The 27,898-nt window shown below is 54.6% G+C and overlaps 1 protein-coding gene across 1 annotated transcript; it reads right to left on the reverse strand.

Annotated features, from left to right (window-relative positions):
- Positions 1-27,583, reverse strand: ATP1A1 (ATPase Na+/K+ transporting subunit alpha 1). Its single transcript, XM_036344950.1, has 23 exons — positions 27,297-27,583; positions 17,921-18,025; positions 16,814-16,873; positions 14,833-15,036; positions 13,539-13,652; positions 12,975-13,109; positions 12,759-12,876; positions 11,906-12,174; positions 10,967-11,165; positions 10,623-10,732; positions 9,029-9,163; positions 8,347-8,539; positions 7,093-7,268; positions 6,080-6,216; positions 5,245-5,395; positions 4,751-4,919; positions 4,481-4,635; positions 4,081-4,204; positions 3,061-3,206; positions 2,850-2,980; positions 2,532-2,633; positions 590-681; positions 1-347 (listed from the first exon to the last, which is right to left on the reverse strand). The coding sequence occupies exons 1-23, from the start codon at positions 27,306-27,308 to the stop codon at positions 319-321; spliced, it is 3,066 nt and encodes a 1,021-aa protein (XP_036200843.1). The 5' UTR covers positions 27,309-27,583; the 3' UTR covers positions 1-318.
- Positions 27,584-27,898: the final 315 nt, after the last annotated feature.

Here is a 27,898-nt window from a genome sequence, read left to right on the forward strand (position 1 = left end):
TTCCATTATAATAGCCATCTTTATTTGTAAAAATCCAGATATAAAATGTATTCTTTCGGTCTCTCCATGATTTCCTTTTTACAAAAACAAAAAGGCACGTAAAAACCTTCCCCGCTGTCGTTCCCACAGACGGATGTTTGACAGGCAGCCCCCCCCCCTCCCCCCATATAGCTACATGCTTCATTCCAGGACGGCTCGCTTTCCCCATGCTTCGGTGCTTCCTACCAGGGTGGAGTTCTGAGTTCCGAGACTGAAGTACACAAAGGGGTGGGGTGAGGGTGCAGAGTGGCACGATGCTCACGGCGTGCAGGACGGGCGCTAGTAGTAGCTCTCCTTCTCCACCCAGCCTGCGGCGGGAAAGGGAAAGGCGGTTTAGGTTTAGGTTTCGGATGGCGTTTCCCCTGCGACTTGTTTGGCTTAACACCTTGAGGCTTGGTTCTGAGGATGGGACTGTCACTGTAGCCGGTTTTCAGTTGGTCCGAGGGCCTCAGCCAATCAGGCTGAGCCCAGACACTTCACAGGAAACATAACAAAAGCCCGCAGACTACAGCCCCCCCCGCCCCCCAAACTAACGATGCCTCTAATTTACCTCCAGGGCTTCGCCTGATGATGAGTTTTCGGACTTCGTCGTACACGAAGATGAGGAGAGAGTACGGGAAGGCACAGAACCACCAGGTAGGCCTGAAAGAGAGTCAGATGCCATTTACACAGAACACACACCAAGGCCTTGAACACGAGACTGCCGCTCTGCGCCCGGGCCTAGGGGAGGCAGGAGGAGCCCCTAGCCAGCCAGCCTCGGCGTCATGGCTCTCGTGAGGATCGGGCGACGAGGCGAGTTTGGATTATTTTGTCGACGGGACAGTCTCCTCCCTTTGTAAAGAGTTTAAGGAGCTCAGTCATTTGTGCGATGCCCCCTGAAGACAAAGAACTGCCAGTGACGGTCACAACCAGCTCATTTGCCCCTGAATTTGGTCGGACAGTGAACCTGGGGACACTCAGCTGGGTGTTCCGAGGGCCAGGCCTGGGGAAGGAACAAGCTGAGCCCTAACAGGTCAGGGGCTGGAGACGGGTGCCCTGAGCGGTCTCCCGAGGAGGCCACGCTGTCTCCCTACCAGCCTCCCCTCCGTGTCCTGCCCAGCGACAGGGGTCCTCACTGGACTCAGGCACCAGTGTAACTAATTCACCTCCCAAACTGGGTAGAGCGTCAAGAACAAATCCCTAGTCACAGCAAGGGGTCCCGAGGCCCTACCCCCCTTTAGTGGGACTCCCAGCCTGTAGGGCTCCATAGTCACAGCAAGGGGTCCCGAGGCCCTACTCCCCTGTAGTGGGACTTCCAGCCTGTAGGGCTCCATCTCCTCGCCCAGTGATGGCGAACCTTCCGAGCTCGGTGTGTCAGCATTTGGAAAAACCCTAACTTAACTCTGGTGCCGTGTCACATATAAACAAGGACTTATATTTTTGATATTTATTTTATATACTTAAATGCCATTTAACAAAGAAAAATCAACCAAAAAAATGAGTTCGCGTGTCACCTCTGACACGTGTCGAAGGTTCGCTGTCACTGTAGCCTCCTCCTGATAAACGGTGGCCCCGGCTGCTAGAACCCGCGGGACATGCCCGCCCCAGGCCTTCAGGGGAGAATCTAGCTGAGCAGAAGTGACGAATGAGTGAGGCCACAGACGGGTGCACGGGCACACGCAGGGGGGCGAGCACGAAGGGAGCCAGCTGGAGGGACCAGCAGGAGCCACGGGCGGAGGAAGACAGGCTGGGCCCATAACGAGCTAGATAGACCCTGGCTGCCCCTGCTGTTCACGACTCTCGAGCCGGCACACACCCACCAGGTGTCCCTGAGGAGGGGCTGGCACGGGGTGGCTGATGCCTGCAGTCACGTTTGTACTGTAGTGTCCTCCATGCTGTGGCTCAGTGTACTGAACAAGGTGCAGCTGCTTAAGCTCAGCCAGTTTGCAGGCACCAAACACTCAACGTTTCAAAGAGCGACTGGAGGGTGTGGTCAGCCCCGCAGGTGAACATTCAGGTTTAGGGCCAGGCTGTTCGGGGGCGGTGGCTCCTCTGCTCACCGCGACCCACTCTCGCGTTAAAGCAAGGGGCCTCCGCCCTGCAGCTCCAGCCTCTCTCCTGAGAGGCTGGGGGTTGTGGGGCCCACAAAGGTGGGGCTCACAATGGGACACACAGTGACGAGGTAAGCAAGTCATTGACTCTGGGTCCCCAAACGCCAGGACACCCCTGGCTGGCCCCCACTGATTGCACTGAGGCTGGGAAGAGAGGGGTCCGGCTGGGTGCCCGATGCCGGGAGCTGGGGCCGGAGCCCGCCTCCCTAGCATGGGTCCCTCCTGACCCGGGAGACCAGGCGAGTCTCTGGGTTTGCTGATGAGCCAGCCTTTCCCAATTCTCCCAGAGGAACCCATGTGCGCACCACCCACCGGACTCAGAGGAAGAGCGACTGCTGCCTGTCCCGGGGACAGCCACTCGCACTGCTTCCCACGCGCTAGCGGCGGAAGAGGAGGACTTACTTGAGGGGATACATCCTCAGGGCGACTCCCATCCCGGGGCAGTAGGAAAGGAAAGCAGCGAGGGCCGTCTCCTCAAAGAGGCCGAATATCAGGATCTTGTTCCTGAAATCAAGGGGGTTAAATGCTTAGCGAGGCAAACACACGTTCATCTTCTCCTGTGAAGCGCTAAAAGGCAGATCAGCCCTTCAGTATTAGTCACATTTAGGAACTCGAGGTCCATGGATAAAAATGTAGGAAACCCCATTTGCTCCCCAGGCCAGATCCCAGGGACTCGGCCAGGTGCCGACAGGGTTTAGAAACGACCGGGGCTGCACTCACTTCATCCCCTGCTGGAAGACAGAGTTCCTCCGGGTCTTGCAGATGACCAGGTCAGCCCACTGCACCACCACGATGCTGACAAAGAAGGCCGTGTGGCAGGTGAACTCCACGATCTTCCTCTGTTCGTAGGTCTGCAAGGCACAGGCGGACGGCTCAGCGCGGCTGTGGCCGCCGGCCTGTGGCTCGAGGCGCGGGTCCGAGCCGCACTCACCCACTGCTGCCCGTAGCTGTCCTCCACGTCGTTGATCCAGCGGTCGTCCCAGTCCACGCGGATGCCCAGCAGGTTGATCGGGAGGAAGCCGTTCTCGGCCAGAATCACAAAGTAAGTGAAGAAGCCCCCCAGGGCCTGGATCATACCTGAGAGGAGGGGAGACGACCTTCAGGCCAGAGCCTGGGCGTCGCCATCCCCTTCACCTGACGGGGCAGCAGGCCTGGGGGCACTGGGCGGGGCGGCTGTGGTTGATGAGGCTCAGGAGTGCTGCCTGCTTCCTCCCCAGCGAGGACCAGGAGGATAGGGGCACACACCCAGCACCCTCTCTACTCTGAATCACCTGTTTAGAACTTAAAAAGGTATGACAGGTGGGCCCTACTTGTCAACACCCCTCTAGGACCTGGGCATCTGCTTCATGCAGGGCGTGACCCTTGAGAATCGCTTCCCTACTTTTCAATCGCTGAGAAATGGACTTTCCCCACATCCCTCAACGTCTGTACCCCGTGCCTTTTGCCAGCATCCAATCCAACTCATTCCCCCAAGTTCCTCAGCACAAAATGTCACCCCACACCCTGGGCCTGGTCTTCCTTCTGCTCAAAACTAGGTCTTCCTGGCGGAGTCGGGTGGCCTACCAGCCAATTCCTTTGCTGTCAGCGGCTGTCGTTAATCTGTCCCACTTCCCTGAGTGCCCACAGCGAGGCAGCCCCCAAACCAGAACAGGGGGCTCGGAGTGTTTAGATCAAAGGCATTTTCACTGCCCACCACCCAGAGCCCCTGTTAACTGGCCACGCTCTGCAGGCGGAACAGAAACCAAGCCCAGGGTCACCACTGGGTGGTGGCCGACCAGCCAACATTTAAACCCAGGTCATTCCTTCAAAGCCTTCCTCTCTAGCCAGATTAGTGATGGCAGTGCCCAGTGCTGGGCCCCGCGTCCAACACCAGAAGGGGCAGCCTCAGTCGCAGGCGGCGCTACCCCAGCCTCTGTCCCTTCGCCCGCTTCCTGCTGGCTGGGCTGCTCACCAATCTGCCCGTAGGCCATGCTGATCAGCCGCTCGTTCACCAGCTTGTCCGTCTTGGGGTTTCGGGGCTGTCTCTTCATGATGTCGCTCTCAGCCTGCTCGTAGGCCAGGGAGATGGCAGGAACCTGGGGAGGAAGGGATGCCAGTCATCAACCACCTTTGTAATAAAATCCCTGCCCCTGCTTTTCATACCATGAGATATTACAGTCCCCCCCACCCACTCCCCCACCGTAGAAATAAAATGGCAGAATTATACACAAGACAAGACTCCTGTCTGATAAACAGGTGTTGACAGTTGCCCTGAAGCATAACATTGAGTCTGTGATGCTGGGAATTGCTAATGGTGGTCAGGTGGGCCCGGGGAGCACTGATGTGCTGTGTGGACGTGGACGCTCACTCACCATGTCCGTGCCCAGGTCGATGCAGAGGATGGTGACGGTGCCCAGCGGCAGCGGAATGTTCGCAATAATAAATATCAGGAAGGGGGTGATCTCTGGAATGTTACTGGTCAGGGTGTAGGCGATGGATTTCTTCAAGTTGTCGAAGATCAGACGACCTAGGAAGGCAAGGTTTTTACCGTCTCGCTGACAGCGTAGGCTGCGCACGGCCATGGATCCTGACCGGCAGTGCCGGGACGGGCGTGTGGCGGACAGTTTACACGGAGCCCTCACCTTCCTCAACTCCAGTCACAATTGAGGCAAAGTTGTCGTCCAGGAGAATCATGTCGGCAGCTTGCTTAGACACGTCCGAGCCGGCGATCCCCATGGCAACCCCAATATCCGCCTTCTTCAAAGCTGGAGAGTCGTTGACACCGTCGCCAGTCACAGCCACGATGGCGCCCTACCAGGAGGAGGAGGGGTGCGGGTCACAGCCGTGTCGACGGGCACGAGGGAGGTGCCCGCCTCCACCTGCCTTTCCCGGTCAGACACGGCTCCTTCCCCACAGACACGCAGTCTCAGACCCACAGCTGCTCCCTGCCCCTTCTCAAGGTCATTCCTCCTGGCCCCTCCAGCCGGTGTGGACAGGAGCCTGGCTGCCCCCCAGTGAAGCGCGCGTCTCTACTAAGCCGCTATCAAGCTGCCCTTTTCTCCGTGCCTCTCCCTGGCACGCGTGCACTGAGTCTGAGGAGAGCCGGGCTGCGTCTCTCCGACGGCCGCGCACTGACCTGCCGCTGGCAGCCCTCCACGATGATGAGCTTCTGCTGCGGGGAGGTCCTGGCGAACACGATCTCCGTGTGGTACTTGAGGATGTCGTCCAGCTGCTCGGAAGTCATGTCCTTCAGGTCAGTCCCGTGCACCACGCAGGCCTTGGCGTCCCTGGGGTCAGAACCGGGGCAAGGGTCACCCGGCACGTCCCCCGCGTCTGCTCAGCCCAGAGGTGGCAGGACACTCGGTGAGCGGGGGACGGTCCCGTCCTGCGGAAGCTGCTCTCTATACTGTATCTCGTAGGTTACAGAGAGCTTTCATTCTATTACTTCACTGGGGGCAGGCCTGCCCGGCACCTCCCTCTCCCCGTGAAATACACGGTCAAATCGTATGACTGAGTTTTAGACAGGAGCTGAGGAAAGATGAAACCTTCCCCTCAGCCCCAAAGATGGGCGAAGGGGCCCTAAACCTTAACACATGAAAAACAAATCTATTTCTATTTTACCTTTTGCCAAAATTTCCCTTTTGGCCCTGAACTACCTGGGCAACTGTGTCTTCCCTCTTTGTGGAACTGGAATTGGCGAGGTGCTAGGTAGTACTGCCTAGTGGTCAGCGGTGTGACAGAAGGCAGATGCCGGGTGCACCGCATGACTAAGCCCTGTGTCCCTGCCCTGCCTGGTGGGGCTAGCACCCACCTGAGCTGGCCGTGATGACTGGCTCAGGTCACTTTTGGGCCCTGGGGGGCATTTCCCTACTCAGGGGTGACCTGGAAGGAAACCACGCCGGCCCCAGCGGGAGCTTTCACCCCACCGTCTGCACGCTCAAGGCCGACTCCGCTTTGCGCTTCCTGCTCACCTGGGGTTCACCTGGCTCACGGGGATGTTGAGGCGGGCGGCAATGTCCTCCACGGTCTCGTTGCCCTCGGAGATGATGCCCACACCTTTGGCAATGGCTTTGGCTGTGATGGGATGGTCTCCGGTGACCATGATGACCTGTGACAAGGAACAGGGAGGGCGATCAGCGGGTGCAGCTGCGACGCAAGCACCATCCGAGGCCTCGGAAGGAAGACGCGCTCTGGGGGACAGGGCAGCTTGGACCGTCCTGAGAAAAGGAACGCTCACATCTCTGGATGTTCACGGAAAGAAAGCACAGAGGCCAACCCCCAGGTTTTGTCTTGGTGCGTGACCACCCAGGATACACAGTCTATTCTTCCGTTGACAATCAGATAGAAACTCTCCGATTTACCCAAACCAGCAAAAAAGGACACAACTCCGACGCGGGTGGGGCTGCAGGGGGAGGCGCCACCGGCACCTCACAGGGGCCCAGACTGGGGGGAGAGCGACACGTGACGAAAATGTCAGGTTGTTACTACTCTCTCGGACCCAAGGGCTGTGCTCAGAGGAGTGCACCGAGGAGGCTATGATCAGCGCCAGGGGAACCCTCTTCAGAGTGGTTCAGGGCCGTGTTCACGACTCGCGAGAATGAAAACGCTTCCCAGCGTTAGGACTCCTGCAGTGGCCCCCGGCTGTGGAGAAAGAGGTACAGACTCCACCACGTCCATTAAAACCCCCCTCCCCCGCTGGCGAAAAGCACAGAAGACATGCCGTTTTCTGTACGAGGCATGTTTAGAATCGAATACTAAAAAGCTTAAAACCTCACCAAGTCTTCTGCTCTTTTTAATTTGCTTACATTGTCTTTCCCCAAAAAGATTTTCTAAAAAAAACACCCTCATCTGTTTACACCAATGATTTTTCTTCTGACGGGAACGGAAGCTTTGGAGGAGGAATAGCTGAGGTGAGGCAGCCAGCTGGCCATGCGGCTCCCAGGCGCCGGGGGAGGGAGGGGGGTGCCAGGAGGCGGGCGCCCACCTTGATCCCGGCGCTCCGGCACTTGCCCACGGCGTCGGGGACGGCGGCCCGGGGAGGGTCGATCATGGAGATGAGCCCCACAAAGCAGAGGTTTTCCACAGGGAAATTCAGCTCATCCGTGTCGAACTGGAACCCTTCGGGGAACTGTTCGTCCGGCAGGAGGAGGTGGCAGAAACCTGCAGGGAGGGGCGGGGAGCCGTGAGGGCTGGGGACGGAGCAGCAGCAGCAGCAGCGATGCTCACACGTCCACCTTTCCCTGCGTGTCTAGCTGGGACTATTGTGGAAGTCTAGTTTTAGAACAGCACGAAGGGTTCGTGGAACGTACATGAATGAGAGAAAAACCAGGCCTCTGATGGCGCAGGCTGAGCGCGGGGTTCAGGGTTTCCGACCTGCCCACTCTGTGCCTCAGACCTGGCACATGGTGGAATGATGTCTCGGCTTCCCTCGCTGGAGAGAGGCAACCAGACACCACCGAGGGCGGAGCGGGCCGCCCTGCTGGCTGCTGGGGGTAACGCAGCGCAGATGGGCTGCCCAAGGGGTTGACTATCCAGCATCACTCACACACCAGTCACAACGTTCCCTTCCTTCCATGTGTCTGAGGGCGACAGTGGACTCGAAAGGGGTCTGCAGTGCCATGTGGGCTCCCAGGAAATACTGCTCCTACTTCGGGGTGGGGGTGGGGGGTGGTTGGACAGAGACACAGGGAGGCCTCCGGCTGGAGACGGAGCAGGTGTGAGCCAGTGTGGGCCAGGCCACCGGGTCTACGGTCCCTAAGCTACGGGAACAGGGAGATGACATAATTTCTGCCAACCTATGTCTTACAGATGCCACTTTTGCAGTTAAGACTCCACTGTGGGCAAAAGCCCTTTTAATCTTAATCTGCAGTGGCCGACGGAGCAGAGGGACGGGCAGCACCTGGCCAGCAGCTTGCTGTTCGCCCAAGTTTTGAGCTGATACTCACGTCCCCTGGGCAGTCAGAAACTGGCTCATCTAAAGGCCCTGGGAGTCCATTTTAATGCCACTGAGCTCACAGGTCACAGACATGGCAGCCAAGGTCAGACAGGTTCTCATCAGACAGAACTGGCTGGCACAGGACCAAGGGTCCAAGTACGAGTCAGAAGCAAACCAGCGGGATTTTGCTGCCCAGGCCCAATACCTCAGGCTTTCCCCTGGCTCTTTCCGTTTCCACAACGGGGCGGGGGCGGGTGGGGGGCCAGGGTGGTGCCTCGCTTTGTCCCCAGGTGCCGCACGTACCCAGCACGCGCTCGCCCAGGCCGCCCAGCTCCAGGTAGGCGTTCTGGAAGGCGTCCTTCATCTCCTCGTCCAGCGGCTGCTCCTTGCCCTGGAGCAGGATGGAGCTGCAGCGGTCCAGGATCCTCTCGGGGGCCCCCTTCATCACCAGCAGGTGCCGGGGCTCGGCCGTGTTGGGGTTCTTGTGAATGGACAACTGGAAAGGAAGGGTTGTTCAGATGAAAAGTTGAGGCGCTCCTGGAGGAGAACGCAGCTCCCTTACCAGTTAGTATTTGTTACGGCAAAAAACCAAGACCCCTTGCGTCTGAACCTGCCTCACACCCTGTAACATGCTCTGAATTCTACAGAAAAGGCCAGCACGGTGACAGTCACACATCGACGACACGTGTCAACAGACATTTCCCTGAAGGAAATGTGTCCCTCATCCTACGGAAGTCAAATAAATTAGGGTTTTCTATGTGTAGCCAACGGAAGTCAAATAAATTAGGGTTTTCTATGTGTAGCCAACGGTAAGATACAAAGCGAAGGCTTTCAGAAACTGTGAACGATTCCCTTTCAGGAGGCATTGATGCTCGTCACGCCCAGAGGGAGACGAGTTCCTCCACAGGCTCTTTGGTCCCCTCTCTGCCCGCGCCCCCCTCCCCCCCCCGTCCACCGCTCGATGCCCCCTCCCCCAGCTGCAGACCTGGTACTTGTTGGTGGAGTTGAAGGGTATCTCGACGAGCTTGGGGTACCGCTCTCTCATCTCCTTCACGGACCCGCAGCACAGCTCGATGCATTTCAAGAGCGCCGACTCGGAGGCGTCGCCCGCCACGGCCCGCTGTGGACACAGACGGCACCTGTCAGGTCCCCCGAAAACGCTACACCGAGGCGCCACCTCGGACGAGGGAAAACGACCAGGAAGGTGTCCCCATCTCGGTGGGAGGAGGGGAGGGCGGAAGGAGTAGCAGCTCAGACGCAGGTCGCCAGGCCGGTCACACGCCCACACCCACACCCACATCTTTGTCTGAAGGTGCCACCTGCCCTCGGGAGAAGCAAAACACACCCTTCCCGGCCTACTTGAGCCTATTCATCTTCCCCTGCTGAAGTCTCAAAGCCACCACCGTCCCCAGACTCGTATTTCTGGTTACGAGCCTGAAAAGACCCAGGGAGAAAGCACACACTCAGCGCTCCCACTGCCCGCCCGTTTGCAAGCACACGCCTTGGGTCCCGGCAGTGGGAACACATGGTCCGCGCCAAGGGTGACGCGGAGGACTGTGTATTCCCAACGGCTGCGGGCAGATATCTGGGCCTGACGGACGCGAACTGAGAGGCACTACCAGCCCCAACAGTAATACCATCAGCCAGCGTTCCAGCTGAAACCCACACCTCAGGTAACATGCTTATACCACCATTGGCATGGCCCCGACCCCTGAAATGCTGGGAAATAAATCTCCAGCTGCCCTTCTGGGGCTTTTAAACCAGGAAAGATTGGGTGCTGGGGAGTCCCTGTGCTTGAAGCCTAGAGAATTTCTTCTTTGAAGCAGGAGGGGACAATGTGTGAAGTTTTATCCCCTGCTCCCATCAGAGAAGACAACCTCCTTTAAGAAATGGAAAAGCCTTATCGGCCCAGCAGAAACCACCTCCGTCCCATAGGGGCCGCCACCTCTCTGACCACTGGGTCTCTACCAGAGCTGCCGCGGCGGCGTGGCCAGGACGAGCCAGCCCCGGCCGCCATGTCCCCGGGGACCCTGTGCAGCTCCTGCCTTCCTGACACTCTTCACCGGACAGCCCAGCAACACCTCACGATTAGTGAGCAAGCTAAGGACAAAGAAGATAAGAGACACAGCAGGGCTATTTTAAGAAAATAAATGGCTTAAGGGGATTTACTGGAACCTCCTGCACCCTAACATGCAAACGCGATTACGGAGCCGCCCGAGCAGGCCCCGCCACCCACCAGGTGAGGCGACGGCCTAAGAAGCCAGGATAACACAACTGGATTTTATCACCGAGGTTTGCACGGAAGACGGCCTCTCCCCTGGCCCACCCTCCTCCTCCCGTCAGTTTTTAGTGCAGATCCGCTTTTGCCCAATGGGCTTCGGGCACAGTAAGTGCTTCAGGATCTACAGGCGGCAAAGGTGCCACACGGCAAAGCATCGCCTGGACCATCCCTGTCCACAAGAGCAGGTGCTTACGGGCCACGGAGGCCACGTGCTACCTGAAAGGAGCACTCACAGGTGGTCCTTGTGTAGAACAGCCCCCCACCCCCAGCCTGAGGGCTAGGGCACCCGGGGGCGTACCTTCAGGATGGGCAGGTTTTCCTGGTTGGCCTGAAACACGGCCCTGTTACACAGGCCTGCGATTCTCGACAGGGCGAGCCAGGTGGCTGAGGACTTGTCGAAGGAGACACCTGACGGGACCGAGACAAGCAAGCGATGCGTTAACGTCGTGTTAAATCCCATAAGAGTGGGATAAATCGGGTTTTAGGAATTCTCCAACCATATTCGTACAACAAATTCAGTTTTTCTATTGATATGCAAAAAAAAAATAGAAATCTACACCCTTGACTCCTTACAAAATGATTAAAAAAAAAAAAAAAAAAAAGCAGTGTGGACCAGAGGCTGCTGCATGGGGCGGGCCTTACCGCTCTGATTCTCCGTCGTGTCGGCTTCGTGGATCTGATTGTCAAACCACATGTGGGCCACCGTCATGCGGTTCTGCGTCAGGGTCCCGGTCTTATCGGAGCAGATGGTGGACGTGGACCCCAGCGTCTCCACGGCTTCCAGGTTCTTCACTAAGCAGTTTTTCCGGGCCATGCGCTTGGCAGTCAGGGTCAGACACACCTGCAGGGTGTTAGGAACCCGATTACTTCAGCCTCAACTGCATTGAATTCTAAAACGGTGTCTGCACCCTAACGTAGAACTGAGTCTAAGATTAGCTCTCCAACCTTACTCTGAAGTCGGAACCAATAATACTTGTTCCAGCCCTAGCCGGTTTGGCTCAGTGGATAGAGCGTCAGTCTGTGGACTGAAGGGTCCCGGGTTGGATTCCGGTTAAGAGCACATGCCCAAGTTGCAGGCTTGATCCCCAGTGTGGGGCGTGCAGGAGGCAGCCAATCAATGATTCTTTCTCCACATTGATGTTTCTGTCTCTCTCTCCCTCTCCCTTTCTCTCTGAAATCATAAAAGTATATTTAAAATAATAATGATAATAATTGGGCCATGTATAGGGGGCTTTCCCTCCCCCCAAATGTGCAAGATATTAAGAAAAGCGAAACTAGCCAGGACTTAGCACATTCGGTTCCCCCACTCAACCCCAGGTTCTCCTTTCTCCGCTAGGCTGTTCTGGAACATGTGACAATAGGAGAACAAAATTCATGCTTCTGAATTACCATCATCCACATGAAAACACCCCGAGGTCCCCCCACTGCCGAAGCCCACCATGTGGCTCTGGAGAAAATCCCTATACCAACGTGTGCAGTAAAACCTAAGCGGGTGGCCCCCAGGAGGGGGGTGGCTGAGCCTCACACTCATGGGGGCTGACCTGAGCCGACCCGACCCGACCCTGCGCGACAGCCTCGTACCGTGACGGTGGCCAGCAGACCTTCGGGCACATTGGCGACAATGATTCCGATGAGGAAGATGACGGCCTCGAGCCAGGTGTATTCGAGGATCAGGGAGAGGATGAAGAAGGACACTCCCAGGAACACGGCCACCCCCGTGATGAGCTGGATGAAATGTTCGATTTCTGCAGCGATGGGCGTCTGGCCGCCTTCCAGCCCAGAGGCCAGCGTGGCGATTCTTCCCATGACGGTGCGGTCCCCGGTGTACACGACGATGCCGCGGGCAGTGCCTGGAAGGGGGGGAGGGGATTGCACCAGAGGTTATCAAAGAAGCCACAGCATTTGCAGGTACCTGGCATGGTTAAAGACAGAAACACACACTTTTGCCCAGCCGGCGTGGCTCAGTGGTTGAGCGTCAACCTATGAACCAGGAGGTCAGGGTTCAATTCCTGGTCAGGGCACATGCCCGGGTTGCGGGCTCGATCCCATGTTTCTATCTCTCTCTTTCTCTCTCCCCTTTCCTCTCTGAAATCACTTTTTAAAAAAAATTTAAAAGAAGAAACACATCTTTAAGGGCCAGCTCTTTGGTGCTGTACGCTGTTTGTTTGAAACCACAGAGACTTTGGCAAAGGGATCTCCGTCCCTGGGCAGCGAGCGGCTCCGAACGCCGAGCAGGAGGCGCGGGAAGGGGAGGAGGGCGCAGGCTCCCTACCAGCGGGCGAGCCCCTTCGGCTGCGCTTGACCGAAGTGGCCAGAAACAGAGCCAAAAACGTGAAAACAGAAAACCGTGTCTGCGATTTTCTTTCTTTTGGTTTTTGTTGTTAACGACTGAGACCAGTGCCACCCTGTGCCAACGGGGCCTCCCAGGGTCTACCTTCAACGCAGTTGGTGGAAAAGAAGGCGATGTTCCTCGTCTCCAGGGGGTTTTCGTGTGTGAAGTCGGGAGACCTGGTCTGGGGCTCCGACTCCCCAGTCAGCGAAGAGTTATCCACCTGTCAGCGAGGACGGGAGTCAGTGCCGTGAGGGCACAGGCCGGCCGCGGGCTGTCCCGCTCCCGATGCCCACACAGCAGGGGCCTGTGCCAGCCTACCTTGCAGCCGTTGGCAGAAATGATCCTGAGGTCAGCAGGGATCCGATCCCCGCCTTTCACTTCGACCAGGTCCCCAACCACCACCTCCTCCGCGTTGATGCTCATCTTCTCGCCGTTGCGGATCACCAGGGCTTGCTTTGGGAGGGGAAGTTTACACCATTAAATCAGACAAACATGACACCCACAGGAAGGTAGTGTCAAAAAAATAAAAAATAAAAAAAAAAGAAATCAAGCTACCCAATGATCTGTAATTCTAATCATCCGAATGCAGAACAGGTATCACTTTTATTCGCACTAACAAAGACATCAACCTTTTTATTTGTCCAAGTGACAAAAGCTCGCTCAACAGCTAAGAGCTGGTCCTCTCCTTCCCATGGTACCTGCTCCCCCTCCGTCCACTCAGAGGGAAGACAGGTCTGTCTGGGGGGGGGGGGGGGGAGGGGAGGGTGAGGTGAAGCACCCCCCTCCCCCATAGTCACTGAATTCTTAGGGAAACCTGACCTTCACACGAGCTCACATCCCTGGGCTAAGTCACCCCAGGGGACAGGACGAGGCAGCCGGTACCTGCGGAACCATGTTTTTGAAGGATTCCATGATCTTCGAGCTCTTAGCTTCTTGGTAGTAGGAGAAACAGCCGGTGATGATGACGACAGCAGACAGCACCACACCCAGGTACAGCTGGGAAGGGACAAGCACGTTAGCGCCGCACGGCTCCAGGTCAAGGACTGGGAACATTCAGCCAATTTTTGATGGACTAAAACCCCGATTTTTAACAGGGATCGAGGCTTCAGAAACCGAGAACCCGGGTCTTCACCTTTACATTTCTGAAGACCATGTCCAGGGGAGTCCCAAATGGAGTCACACAGACACTGGGTCACTAACTGGATAGACTTTTGGAAATATTATTCTGATACAGTTTCTCCTGCTTTATCGAACTAAGGATATTCTCGGAACTTGTGACTTTAGAAAAATAGCTAACAACCTTTCAGGACACATGTAACGTGCCAATCAAGGTTCAGAGTGTGGTCTGTCATCTAGTGAATGGCAGCCAGACCCAGGCCGGGACCCGCACAGGCCGCCTGTCATAGCAGCAGCACCACGCAGGGCAGCGTGCAGCTAGCAAGAGCCTCCACAGGACAGGAGATGGAGAGAAGCCTCAATCGCAGAAGCGATGGATGGGCCGTGAAGGCAGCTGTAGCTGACACTCCTTTTCCCTGGCGTTAAAAGTCATCCAGAACCTAGCGGCAGCTGAACATGAATGGTCAGTGAAGACCTAGAGCAGGGGTGGGCAACCCCTGGCACGTGTGCCAAATATGGCACGCCAGTAACTTTTGCTGGCACGCGAAACCCTCTCTTATAATCTTCCATTTACAATTGTGAATCTTTGTTCTCAGTGATGAATTTTGTTAAGTCTCGTAATAGGGAGTAGCCTGACGGATGAAAGTAGTAGCTCGTGCATATCTCTGAAGGTCACGAAATATAAACCTGATGTAAAATCTCTGTCTTCAGTGATGCAGCAGCAAAAGTCCCACTGATAATATCACACGGAGTCATAAAGTTTTCTGTCGGACCACCAGTGTACATGTATACATTAAAAATAAATGTATTTTTCATCATCATATACTGTGTTTTTGTCGCTCGAATGATTTTATTATTTCTTTAAGGTTCTTCACATACGTACACCTTAAGAGATACCAAGTAGGCATAACATGTTCTCAAAAAATTAGGGTTGGCACGCAGAAGAATTTTGAGTCAGCGATTTTGCTGGTTTTGGCACGCACTCACAGAAAGGTTGCCCACCCCTGACCTAGAAGCTGCCTTATGTGCACCCCACGCGCAGGAGGAGTGCGGAACTCACATTGTCATTCTGAGGCTCCTCTTCCGTGGCAGCTTGGATGCCATAAGCCAAGAAACAAAGAATGGCTCCAATCCACAGCAGCATGGAGAACCCCCCGAACAGCTGCCGGCAGAACTTGACCCACTCGGGGGTGGTGGGAGGGGGAGTGAGGGCGTTGGGACCGTCGCGGGCCAGGATCTCGGCAGCTCGAGCAGTGCTTAAGCCCTGAGAAGAAGAGGAACAGAAGTGAGACACACAGCTCCAGCCCCTGACGAGGCACTACACCCACCGGGAGCTGGAAAGCTGCAATGAAGGATCTGGAAGGAAACATTCCCCACGCCAAGGCAAACCCGGCAAGTTCTGGTGAGGATCCCGTCAACGGCCCATGTTTCCCGAGGAACCCACGACATCCAGATGGAAATTGTTTTTATAACTGACCCAGGGACAAATCCAAGTCCAGTATGCTTTCTTCTAAGTTGTAGATAAGGGATTCATGCTAACCTGTTTTTCTTTTTTTTTTACCAAAAATATATTTAAGGAACTGATTCAGTTTTGCAAATTAAGAACTTTGAATTTTCTGTATATCGAATTTGTCAGGGAGGGAAAAAAAAAACCCCTCTATAAACATCGAAGGAGAAAAAAAAAATCTGTAGGAATCCCACCTATTATTAGGTCAACAGCCCTGTTTTAAGTATAGAACTCTATTCTCTGGATGATATTAAAACCATCGTCTGGCAGGGAAGGGCCCACACACAGGCATGTTTTAGCTACACTCCCACCCTTCCCACCTATGAGCTGGGAAGGATTCAACGGAGGAGCCACTCTATTCCCTACATGGGCCTTAAAGCCAAGATCCCCGACAGCAGACAGTAGTCACAGGCTCCGATTCGGGGGGAGAACGCGGTGACGTCCTATCTATCAAAATAGCAGGCCAGAGAAAAAGACGTCACGGTGTCCCAAGTGTCTTCGAATGCGCAGTTTGGGTTCATGTTACTTTTAATATCTGAGTTAACCCGGGAGTGTGGGGAAAGGGAAGTCAAACAGTGAGGGAAATGGAAAGTTCCCCTTTTTATTTAGGACCCTCCCTCCTCGGCCTCGAGTTCATGGTGTGATGATTGGGGCAGCACAGAGCCCACCAGTGGACCTCTGAGCCTGGTGCACGCCACACCCTGCACCTGGCGCTCCAAACGAATGAACGCGTGTGGTTCCCACGATAACTGTGTTTGGTGTTATTAATCCTGTTTTACAAGAAAAGAAACAGATCCACAGTGTTTGACTAAAATGACTTAGGGTCACAGAGAACAGATTTTTTAGGAACCTAATAAAGTTTAGTTTTATGACCCAGGTGATGAGCTCAGGGCTTGCCCGACGGGGACGGACAGCTGGGCCTCGGGGCCAAGGCCAGGGCACCGGGGCCAGCACGCTGCTGAGAACAGCTGGGTAATTTACTGAGACAGTGGCTACGTAACAGCTGGGATGCAAGTTACTGCCCAGAATTTCTAGTAGTCGAACACCTACTTTATTTAAAGGTTTCTCTGAATTGTGTTTTGTGTTTGTTTTTCTTAAAAAAAGGTTTCAAATAAATGACCAAGGTTCTGGCATACTGCAGTGAGCTAGTGGGTAAAGTGCAAAAATCGGAATTGTTGGAAGAGTCGACTCAAACTAACAAATGGAGAAGAGTAAGGGGAAGATTTGTAGTCAAAAGGCCGGGAGTGACACGGCTTTGCAGCTCTTCAGTTTCAAATCCTGGTGCTCCCTTTTATTGGGTCTCATCCACTGTAAAGTGGGAAAAATGATAATGTGCACTTTCAAAGTTTCAGGGGGAAGAAGACTTTTTAAAAAGCACATGAAGGAAACCAAGCTCTGTGCATGTCACAAAGTAGATACTCAGACGGTGGCTGTCACGTTCCCCCTAGAGTCCCCAAGGTCAGGCCTGTGACCTGGGGGGAAAGGTGACAGGAAATTAAGATTTTTGCACAAAAAGTTTCCAACGAGAACATACGCGGCTCAAGTCTGTTCCGTATTTGCGATGAAGCTCGTCCAGGCTCAGTTTATGGTCATCCTAAGGAAAAGCAGAAACGAAAAGCACCATTAAACAGGGCGCCATCAGAAAGGCTTGCAAAGAGCATCACCCTGTCATTAGGCTCTGAAAGCAAGGTGCTCTTCAGGGCAGACACTGGTCTGCGTCCCCACGGCCCCGCAGCCCCCCACTTCCCACGGAGTCCCCACTGCGGGAGGGCCGAAGCTCAGCCGCCACACACCTCAGGGGAGCCCCTTCGCCCGGAGCGGGGAGAACCGCCCTGCCTTCCGAGGACAGGCAGGCTCTGGACAGACTGCATCATGGAAGCCCCATAGCCCCCAGAGGCCGGGAGTTCCCAGTAACGAAAGCGCAGAAAAGCACAGCCCCTCTGGCGCTGCCCCAGGGACGGGATAACGTCTCCGACCCTCTAACAGCTTTGAAAATGGAAAGTTTTCTTACTGCCCTTTAATTCGATAAAATCTGCACAAGTGCAATGACCGCATTGCTTTTAAAATAAAGCAACTCTCGCCTGGCTGGCGTGGCTCAGCGGTCGACCTACGAACCAGGAGGTCACGGCTTGATTCCTGGGCAGGGCACATACCGGGGTTGTGGGCTTGATTCCCCAGTGTGGGGCCTGCAGGAGGCAGCCGACCGGTGATTCTCTCTCATCATTGATGTTTCTCTCTCTCTCCCTTTCCCTCCTTCTCTGAAATCAATAAAAAATATATTTAAAAAAATAAAATAAAGCAAGTATGTGTGTGTATGTGTGTTGGAGGTGGGGGGAATCATACACTCAAAAGATACAACGACTCTTTAGGACAGTGATGGCGAACCTATGACACGCGTGTCAGAGGTGACACGCGAACCATTTTTTTGGTTGATTTTTCTTTGTTAAATGGCATTTAAATATGTAAAATAAATATCAAAAATATGTCTTTGTTTTACTATGGTTGCAAATATCAAAAAATTTCTATATGTGACACGGCACCAGAGTTAAGTTAGGGTTTTTCAAAATGCTGACACGCCGAGCTCAAAAGGTTCGCCATCACTGCTTTAGGAGAACAAAGCCATGTCCCTCCTGGCATTTACCATAGACACTTCTTTCTTCAGCTCATCCATATCCCTCTCTTTCTTGGCCTTTTTCTTGTTGCCATGCTCTGAAACGGCCGCAGGCTCATATTTGTCACGTCCAACCTACAGGAGAGGCGGGAAGATGTGGTTAGTTATGAAGATTGGAGCCGTTTTTAGGGAGCCATCATTTTGAATAGTCACTGGGCTGATCCTCATGGAAACCCGTGCGCTTATGCCGCACACTCAGCAAGGCAATCTATTACTAACGACGCCCCACAAGCTCAGGGCGCGAGGACCCCCGGGGAGGTCGCGGCAGGCCTCAGGGTGGCCCTGCAGTCACTTCCAGGTGAGGCGTGAGCTACCACTCACCAGCTGGGTATCCTTGGGCCGGTCGCTAACGCTTACATCTTCAGTGTTTTTCTTCTGTAGCATGGAGATAACAATAGTGCTTCCCTCATTTAGTGTTTTGGAGAGGACTAAATGATAGAATACATCTGGGCACTTAGTTACTTTCAGTTAAACGCCTGGCTTTGCGAAGTCATTAAGTATCAAATTTAAATAATTTTGGGGCCCCCCTAAGAATGCTGCCCTTCCCATCTTCACGGGAAAAAAGTCAGCCTTGGAGTCCTTAAAACGCGTCAAACGAAAGCGCAAAATCAAGGGGTCCCCACCCCAACCTGCAGCCTGGGGAGAAACCCCCCGACGAAAGTTGCCGGAGATGTTTTGACGTGAGCAGGATGTGGGGAAAGCATGTGCTTTATCAGGGAACTCACAGGGTCCACCCACGCCTCTTGAAAAGTGGAACAATTTCTAGAGAAAATGTCGATTCCCCTAGTTTAAATTTAGCTTGTTGCACACTCCCACTCCCTCCCCCCCACCTCCGTGTGAAACGCTTGCGCTGATCTCCACCCAGCCTGGACCACAGCCCCTCGCTCTAGGCAGGCCCCCTCCCCCACGACCTCCCACCTAAGACGGGCAAAGGAAGGAGGCATCAGCGATGTTCTTAAAGTGGACGCTCGCTGGTGCCAGTACTATTATTTCAAACGTCCAGAGGCACATGCCCAGCTACCCAAACAAGGAGGAGGAACCTGAGTCCGGATTAAAATTTTATCGTGAACAAAAACAAAAGAACGCCAGCGAACAGGTACGTTTCAGTCATGGCTGACATGGTCACAAGTAAATACAATCCTCGCCCGAAGGGAGTACCCCCTTCATTCGCTACAGGGGAGCCCCGCCTCCAAGGAGCCGGGCGTGCCCACATGCGGGGACATGTACCGCAGTGCCCCTCGACCCACAGCTCCGTCCAGCAGAGCGCAGCTCTTTGGTTTCCGCCTTATCTGTTGAGCATGAAGCAGGTCTAAAGATAGCCAGCATTCCGCACATTCCCGCCTGTGGAGCAGCCACACAGGCTAGTCCTCTGTGCACACGGCCCCCGGTGCCAGCTGAAAGCAGACAGACAGACAGACAGACTGACAGACACAAAGGACAGGGCTCCCCATCGGAGGGCCCGCCGTCTACAGCGGCATCTCCTCCCTGGACTTAATGGGAAAGCACAAGCCTGAAAAAGCATCTGACAGCCACTGACCAGGGAGCCCGGGGACGCGTGTGGCCAGTTTGTATCGATCTTTAAAACACGGCTCATTAGAGCCTCTTTAAGCAAGCGGGGTGCCGCTGAAATACGTTTAATTTAAATGTATGAAAATGAGAGCTGAAATCGCTCTCCTCACGAGGGAGGCTTGGGTTCTTTGCAGACTTTCAATATTTTCCACCCCGAAAGGGGTGGGGAGAATGCTGGAGCAGCTGGGCCTTGGACATGGTCCAAAGTTTTAGCCCCATTTTTTTTACAAAATAGAAATCTTGCCTGCAGCCTCAGGTATCAATGGCCAAGTCAGCTGAGAACGGAGATCCCCTAGTAGCCCACCCCCTCATCGGTCCTGCTATACCAGGCATCCTTTTAACTCAGGACAGTGGCGAGAGACACAGGAAGTATTAACATGTGAGGTTCCCCCCTCCCCTTGAAGATGTTAATTTTCCCCACTAGGAAACGTGTGTCCAGAAGACCAGGCAGTGTATACAATTTATACAATTCGGTTCTTCCCAACAAGTAAAATAGGTTAATTGCTTATCTTGATGGGAAGCACATGACTTAAGTCCCTATCAGTCTCCATCATTACAGTTACAAAGCAGAAAAAATTCTGTGTATGTGTGTGTGTGTGTGGGGGGGCAGGGTGGAAGGGTGGGTACATGGTGGGTCTGGGGAACAGTGCTTACAAACGGGTAAGATAACATTATCTCCTTTAAAAGCATTTTGAAGAACGAAGGTCATGGCAAGGGGAATGGATAATAGAGCTTCCCCCATGATGGCAATGGCCTTCCCACCCCTCTAGGCACAGAGCTCCTACTTTTCCACTAGGAACGCGGCACCTCCGCCAGGCCCCATGTGGCCTCCCTGGGCCCGGCCATCCTGGAAGGGCACAGTGGAAGCTCAATGTCACACCCTTCTGTAAAGGGCCACTTGTGAAAATGGAGTTGGTTCTGTTCTGTTTCCCCTCCCCCCCCACCCCCCCCGTTCTAATTTAGGAAGTGGGAGGTCATGACAAGGGCAGGGGCTGGCCCACTGTGACACAGCTTAAAATGTGTCATTACTTCGTCCTACGCTTCCTTCCCAGGGATTCCATCTTCTCCTCGAGTCACCACCCTGAGGTTGCTACTGTTTGATCGGGGCGGAGGGAAGGGGTGCCCAGGAGATGGGAAGCGGAGATTCTTGGCCAGAGGAGCCAAGGTTAAGACAGGTTGTAAGAAGGTTCACTCCGCCAGGGCAAGGCTTCTGGGGCTCTCAACTGCGTGCATGACAGAGGCTCTGGCCTCCGCCCCCACCTGTCAGCACAGTGCCCAGGGGCAGCAGGGAGCTCAGAGTTCAGCCTTCCGAAACACCAGCTGAGAAAGCCTCAAGGGTTCTTGGAAGTTGAGTTGTCCACGTCCTTTGATAATGGCTTATAAGGCATCCCCAAGTCATTCCAACTCTGCCTACGCCAGCTACAGGGCCTTGAACAGCCAGCCTCAGTTTCCTCATCCCTAAAATGGGAGCAACACTTGGTGAAACCACTAAAGAATCTAGAGAAGGCATCCTGATAAGGCTGATTAATCAAGGGGCTGCCATCAAATCTGAAACAAAACACCTGGGAAGTGCAGCTTCCAAAACCCACAAATATTCCCGATGACCCAGAGGGCAGGAGGAGTAAAGGCCCCAAACGCAGCCCCTCCAAAGCTAACCAGGAGGGTCACAGAATCGGCACCTCTGAGTCCAATTTGGCAAATTCCGCCTTAGCAGGGAAGCTGGGGGATGGTGTTTGGCCCTGCTGGCACCTAGAGGCAGTGGTGTGGGCTACATCCCGCCTCCTTTATGTAACAGGTGGTGGTTGGGGGTTCCAATCGTCAACTGTCTATGTGCGCGTACTCTGCAAAGAGCTACAAAAATTATTATAACTTGGTTTTAATTAACAAATTACTGCTATTCCTCACTTACTGTGCAAATTCCTTTTAAATCTTAAAAAAAAACCCAACCACCTCATTGAGTATTTTCTTATTTCATCTCATCAATTAAAACTTACAGAAAAAGGTGGTGGGGGGGACTACATGGTGATAGAAAGAGACATGACTTGGGGTGGTGAACACACAATACAATATACAGATGACGTATTATAGAACTGTACACCTTAAACCTATAATTGTATTAGCCAATGTCACCCCAATAAATTCAAGAGAAGAAAAGAACTTACAGAACAGATGAGAAATGATCACTCCCTGTTCGTTAGACCTCCAACTGCTCCCACCAAATGACTAAATCCGCAGTTAGCTTATGTATAAGGAATTTTCTAGCCAGGTACCCGAGGACTGCCCGGGTGGGGGAGGACCCGCACTGCCACACACTGCACTGAAGGGACGCTGCTCTCTGCAGAAGAGACCCGAGAGACACCCTGCCTCCACAGCCCCTCTCTCACCGCTGGAGCAGGTCACAGAGGCCACACAGTGCGTGCGTCCCTGGTGAGCCCAGCCCAGTACCTCCAACCCTGGGCTGCAGCCCACCAGCCAACAGCAGACAAAGGAAACAGCCCTGGCCCTGGCCTGCGGGTTCCCTCAGCCCCAAATCAAAGAGGCTTTGCCTGCCTCCCCAAATCTGCCTGCATGTACATTTCCTAAACCAGCCTGCCATAGCATGTCATCCAGGATCAAAAAGAATCTAAAATTGCTGAAGTATCAATATACTTTAGATTTACTCCCTTTCTGTTTGTTTTTTGTTTCCATTTAAAAAAGCAAACCCCTTCTTTTCCGTGGGGCATTCTACCTCTACCTTAGGCACCTGGGCTGCAGTTCAAACCTCCTGCCTTACTCCCCCTCCCTCCGCTGCCCTCCGCACCCCTTTTCACTCTGCCAGACCACTCCTGGACCAGGGCTACTCAACAGGAGTGTGGGTTTGAGAGAGAGCTGGCACCAGTGCTCCAAGTGGCCCGAATCCACTCCCAAGAAGCCCTGACCACTCCTCACTGGTGCCCTGCAGGCGGGGCAGGAAGTGAATTAGCTGCCAGGCTCAAGAAGAGAAAAGGCAGCAAGGCCCTGGGGACATGTCATGTGAGCTGAAACAATGAAACAAGTATGGTGCCATGGAAGCATCAGGGGATAAAAGAAAAACACAATGTAACCCCCTGCCCTCAACAAGATCACAGGCTGGACAGATACATCCAATGCCAAGACTCACAGGCCCCAGACCTGACATTCTGATGAGCTGGGCCCCCAATACAAGTCCCAAAGACAAAGCACAGCGACCAAGGGCCAACGTTTCAGATCCCCAACAGAAAGCATCTAATACCTGTCACTAAACGGGGTTTGAATAAAATCAGACACAGAGATAATGAACGTTCAGATATAATTCATTGTCAAGTCACAAAGGAACTAAGGAATGAGGTCTATTGGCCAGAATTCCCTTGGCTCAGGATCCAAATGAAACCAGAGAAAAACGAGGGGGGAGGGGGGTGCGGGGGGGCAGGCGCAGGCAGCTCTGCTCTGACAGAATTTGCTCTTCCCAACACCAGCCACATAAATGTGAGGAACGTCTTGTGGATTCCGCACAACAGATTTCAGCACAACTAATGAGGTGAGTCATATGCAAAGAACAGTCTCTCTCTGACTCCAGCCAAAGAACACATTTCCTCTCATCCACTCAATTCATGGCAACGTGAGAAAGTTCAAACCTGGCCTGGTTACTCTCCTTTTCCAAAAAATGTAGAAAGGAAGGACAGTTAAAAAAAAAAAAAAAACAGCCAGTGGGTTTTAAAATTCTCTTTGCTTCACATTATGCGCCTTCTCAGCATAACCCAGGCCTGGACAGCTCTGGCAGGGACGAGGGCACATTCTGCCCAGTGCTTTGCTGCCCAGACGCAGCCACTCTGATTACTGTGCGCCCATCTGATCTGACACTCGCGTTTCTCCTGGGCCTGTTGGCTGGCACAGAGCCCTGGGCAGCGAGATGGAGGCACCGCAGCACCGTGTTCTCGCTCCCGCTCCCTCGCTCTCATCACGGGCGGGGGGGGGGGGGGGGGGGGGGCGGATGAGGGGGGTGGTGCTGAGAAGCCCATTTTATTTTGCAAGACTTTTTACAAAGACTTTTAAAAATGTCAAATCCTTTAAAGTGAAAGTAGGTGACAGCGCTAAGATGCTATTACCTAGGAGGCCAGCCATGTCGAATGACACCTCCACGGAGCTCTCCCTGGGGAGGAATGGTGCTCCCCATTCTTGTCGTTCATAGGTTTTTCGGGTGAAAGCAAAGCTGCCCAATAGTTTTGAAAGAGCTGAAGACTAACACGAAAACCCACAGTTTATAACGAGCTGATCTCGGTGCCCGTTGTCAGCCCCAACAGCAGCCGCAGCCCCAATCGCCTGCACTCAGCTGGAGAGAGCAGAGCTGGCTTCTCTTGGGGCTCAGGCCCCATCTTCCTTAAACCGTTTGCTTTTAAACGAATGAAACTAATTTTACTCGCTTTTCCATACAACGATCCTTCGAAAATTTCAAAGCCTTTTTCTTTTCTTTCTTAAGTTGGGACATGCTGAACACCACAGCCGGACTGGAGCAGAACCTCACTTACCTGTCCATGTGTTGCTAACCATCATCAGAAACAGGGACTTGGAAGGGGGTTCTGGGACGGAGCATGGATACGTACCAAGTCTACTGTGCTTTTTACAGTGCTGAACCCCCTTTTTATTTTTAAAGGCAATTGAGGAATAACACTCCCAGGGGTCTGCATATGTTAATTTTTAGCCCTCATCTGGATACACAGCTTACTGGATTTTTTTTTTACCCCCCCCTCCCCCTTTTTTGTATTGTCAGGTTTAGCCTACTCTCAATCAGATTCTCAGATTTAGGAGGCAGACCTCCCCCTTTCTACCCTCCCACCCCAAGGTGAGTCACTGGCCTGTTACAAACTTACTGGCAGAGAACACTACAAATTAAACATTAAGTTGCCCCAAGAGGATACACCCTCAGAACAGGGTACAGAAAGAACACAGAGCAGGGAGCTGTCACACACACCCGAACACTTCACAGGCAAAGGGTGTGATGCAACCCGACCCCTTCTCTGCCCCCGAGCGCTAGTCCCTCCTGTCCAAGGGCGGCACTTGTGGCTGGCCAGGCCTGGGCACCTGTGCACGTCGAGAGCTTTGTCTGACGGTTTTCGGTCTAAAGTACTAGCTTGATAGCAGCCAGAGGAGATTTAGTCACACTTTCCAGTTGAGCTCCAAAAGGGCAGCTGATAATGCTACCGTAGGACCAGGATTTCTGCTGACATGGGTATCCCCTGGGCAACCTCCACCTGAACCTTTTCCCCTTTAAATCACTGCTCCCAGGCTAGGATTCCTTTTCTAGGTAAACAAGTTAATATTCAAACAACGGAGGGCTGCCGTGAATGGCCACCAAGGGCCTGGTGGTGTACCCCCCCCCCCCCCCCAAACCAACCTTTCGTAAACTTGAGAAGAGAGTTTCTGTGTACCTTTTGGCTAAACAGTTGTGGGTGGCAGGCCGAGCTGCAGATTTAAGCCAAGTCACTGGCAAAAACACCCACTATGAAGAAAAGGACACAATCCTATTTCACCCAGGAATGATTCAGCTGTTCTTTGGCTTTCCTATCAAAAGCTTAGGAATTTGATTTTTAAGGAGAAATAAAAGCACCTGAAATGCCATCAAAACCTAGGCTCCCACCGGTGGTGGGAAGAGGAGGGGAAGACATTAACAATGACCTTAAAAATTAGCTGCCAGCACCGGGCTTCCTGGTTAACCAATTATCAGCAGGGCTTTAGTCACCACTCCACCCACATTTTAATCCTCATGTGGAAAAATCCTAACATTTCAGCATAAAATACCCTTCTGAACATTTGGACTATCAGTCAGTCAGTCACTGGGGACAACAAAGGGTAATTTTATCCAAGGAAAATCCGAACCAACACACACACACCCTTTAATGTTCAAATGATGAGACTATCTAAAATACTAAATACAGCCCAGAAAATAAGCAGATCATCTTGTGTTAACCAGTTGTAATTGAATTTTGTTTGCTAGCCACTAGACATTTTATTAGGATCCATAAGGCATCCCAATCAACCCTCTACAATCCAGGTGTATTGCCATCTCTACCACTATGTGCATGCGTGTGGATACGAAAGAGGCACAGATATATCACACATCTTCTCTGGTCCATTCAATATCACAAACACCCCGGTTTTGTTTGAAGAATGACTGCAGGGTTCTGCATATAAGGCAATGTTAAGAAGCAAGTGTATGTTCAGGCTGGGAAGTCCGCAGGCTGTTCTCGAATTAGGGACATCTGTTGTGCCACGAATGAACCATTTGACCTTGAGCAAGTCATTTCACCTTCCTAGGCCTCGGGTACATATCTATGACCTCTAACCCTCACAAATCAGTTATATCTGGCTCAGGAAATTAACCTTTTTTTTTTTTTTTTTTAAATTTGAGCGGTTTAGAGATAGCGGAATGAGCTTTCAAGAACGACTTAGGGTCGGTACAAACACAGGCCACTAACCCAGTTTCCACCGTGAGGAATAACAGGCTCTTGGCCTTCAGCTGCTTGCCCTGGGCCAGCCCTCCACCTTTTGTGCTTTTAAAAGATACAAGTTGTGCGTTCCCACATCTCCCTACCAGGTCAGCCAAGCTGTTCCCATCACCTCCTTCATAACCCATGGAGACAGGATGCCACCTCCCTCCTCCCCCCTCACTGCACGCGGAGGAGCCCGAAGGACCTTCACAGACCTACTAAACGCAGACACAGCGCAAGCCCGAGATAAGGGGGCAGGTTCTCTCCCAGAGGTATCGCCATGACCTAGTCATTTTACCCCATGAATGGATACTACGGGGGGTTATTTTGTATAAACTCTCTCAACCAGGCGTTGGCGCCGCTGGGGTCGGGGGTCGGGGACCCGGCCTTATCATTGCCCCGAATGACAGAAAGGTAAGAACCAGACATGCGCCCCCCCCCGCCCGGTGCGCCCTCCTTCCTTTGGGAACAGCTCTTCCGCGGCTCTGCACGCCGCCCGCCGCCTCCAGCCTTTTTCGGGTTTATTGCACCCAGAGGCCCTGGTGGGCCAGCCTGTCTTCCTTCCAGGTTCAACACTCAAAAAAATAAAAATAAAAAAAACCCTACACACCCCTCCCCGATGTGGGTGCGTGGGGCGCATCCTGTGTTTGTGGAAAGTCTCCAGGCGAGCTCTCAAAAGTGTACCTTAAAGGCCATCTTAGGGCGGTGCAGACACACCCTTGCTCTTGCTGGCACCGGCCCGCACGGCAGGCCCCGCAGCAAGAGGAAGGCAGCGTCTTCCGCCGCCGGGGGAGGCCGGCCGCCGCGGCGGGGAGCGGGCGCAGCCCCAGCGCCGCCCGGGGAGGGAGCCGCGGACCCCGGCCGCCCCCGCGTCGGAAGCCCCGGGCGGCCCACCGCGGCGGGAACGGCGGCCGGGAGGGGCGGGCGGAGCGCCGGGGGGAAGGGGAGGAGCGCCTGGCGCCGGGCGAGCCGGGCCGAGGGAAAGAGGAAGGCGAGAGACGCGAGGTGAGGGCGGCGCGGGGAGGAGCAGCGCGCGATGCCGCCGGCGGCCGGCTCCTTCCCGGCGGCCCCGCGCCGTGCGCCCCGCTCCCCCGGCCCCGCGGCGCTCCCTCCCCCGCCCGCGTCCCACTGCTGCGCTCCCTCCATTTCCCAAGTGCGTCGTCTTTTCAGCCTCGCCGCTCGCCAGCCCGCGCCGCTTCCTCCTCGCCGCCCCCCGCCGGCCGCCTGCGGGCGCCCTCCCGACTCCCCCCTGCTCCTCCCGCCCAGCCCCCCGGCGCCCCGCGCCCGGTACTCACCCCCTTCCCCATGGTGGCGGTGGTCGGTGCCCGGCACCGGGTCCTGCCGCTGGAGAATCAGAGGGAAGAGGCGAGCAGCTCCCGGCCGAGCAGGCGCGACCGGGGGAGAGGCGAGGAGGGAGCTCGGGCTGCCGCGGGGCGGGACGGAGGGAGGTCGGCCGGCGGTCGGGCCAATGCCGCCGCCGCCGGGGCTGCTACCGCTGCTGCTGCCACGTGTCTGCTCCTCCCGCCACTGCTCCGCGCCCCAGACCCCGCCGCAGCTCCGGCCCGCGCCTCCTCCTCACTTCCTAAAATATGCAACCTGCGTGCTGGCCCCGCCCACGCCGGGCACGTCACCGTTACCGGAGCAACCCGACACCCGCCGCCGGCCGGCCCCGCCCCTCAGGGCCCCGTCCCCAGGCCCGGGCCGCACTGGCTGCAGCCAGTCGGGGCTCCCGGCAGGAGGGCGCCGGGCCCGGGGCGCGCGTGCCCACAACCCGGGAGGCCTGGCCGCGCCACTGCGGGGCGCGCCGACTGGCTGGCCAGCGGGGGCTCAGCGGCCATGGAGCTCCGCGCCCCTCCTCCCGCCGCCCTGCGTGACCGGCCTGCTTTGCAGGGCACGG

This window comes from Myotis myotis, unplaced genomic scaffold, assembly GCF_014108235.1.
Source record: "Myotis myotis isolate mMyoMyo1 unplaced genomic scaffold, mMyoMyo1.p scaffold_m19_p_18, whole genome shotgun sequence".
Taxonomy (NCBI): domain Eukaryota; kingdom Metazoa; phylum Chordata; class Mammalia; order Chiroptera; family Vespertilionidae; genus Myotis; species Myotis myotis.

Coding starts and splice junctions, on each gene's coding strand:
- ATP1A1 (XM_036344950.1), bottom strand. Junction 2,634..2,849: donor GTCTTCCAGCAGGGGATGAA/GTGAGTGCAGCC, acceptor CCTTGATTTCAG/GAACAAGATCCTGATATTCG. Junction 682..2,531: donor CTGAGGATGTATCCCCTCAA/GTAAGTCCTCCT, acceptor ACTCTCTTTCAG/GCCTACCTGGTGGTTCTGTG.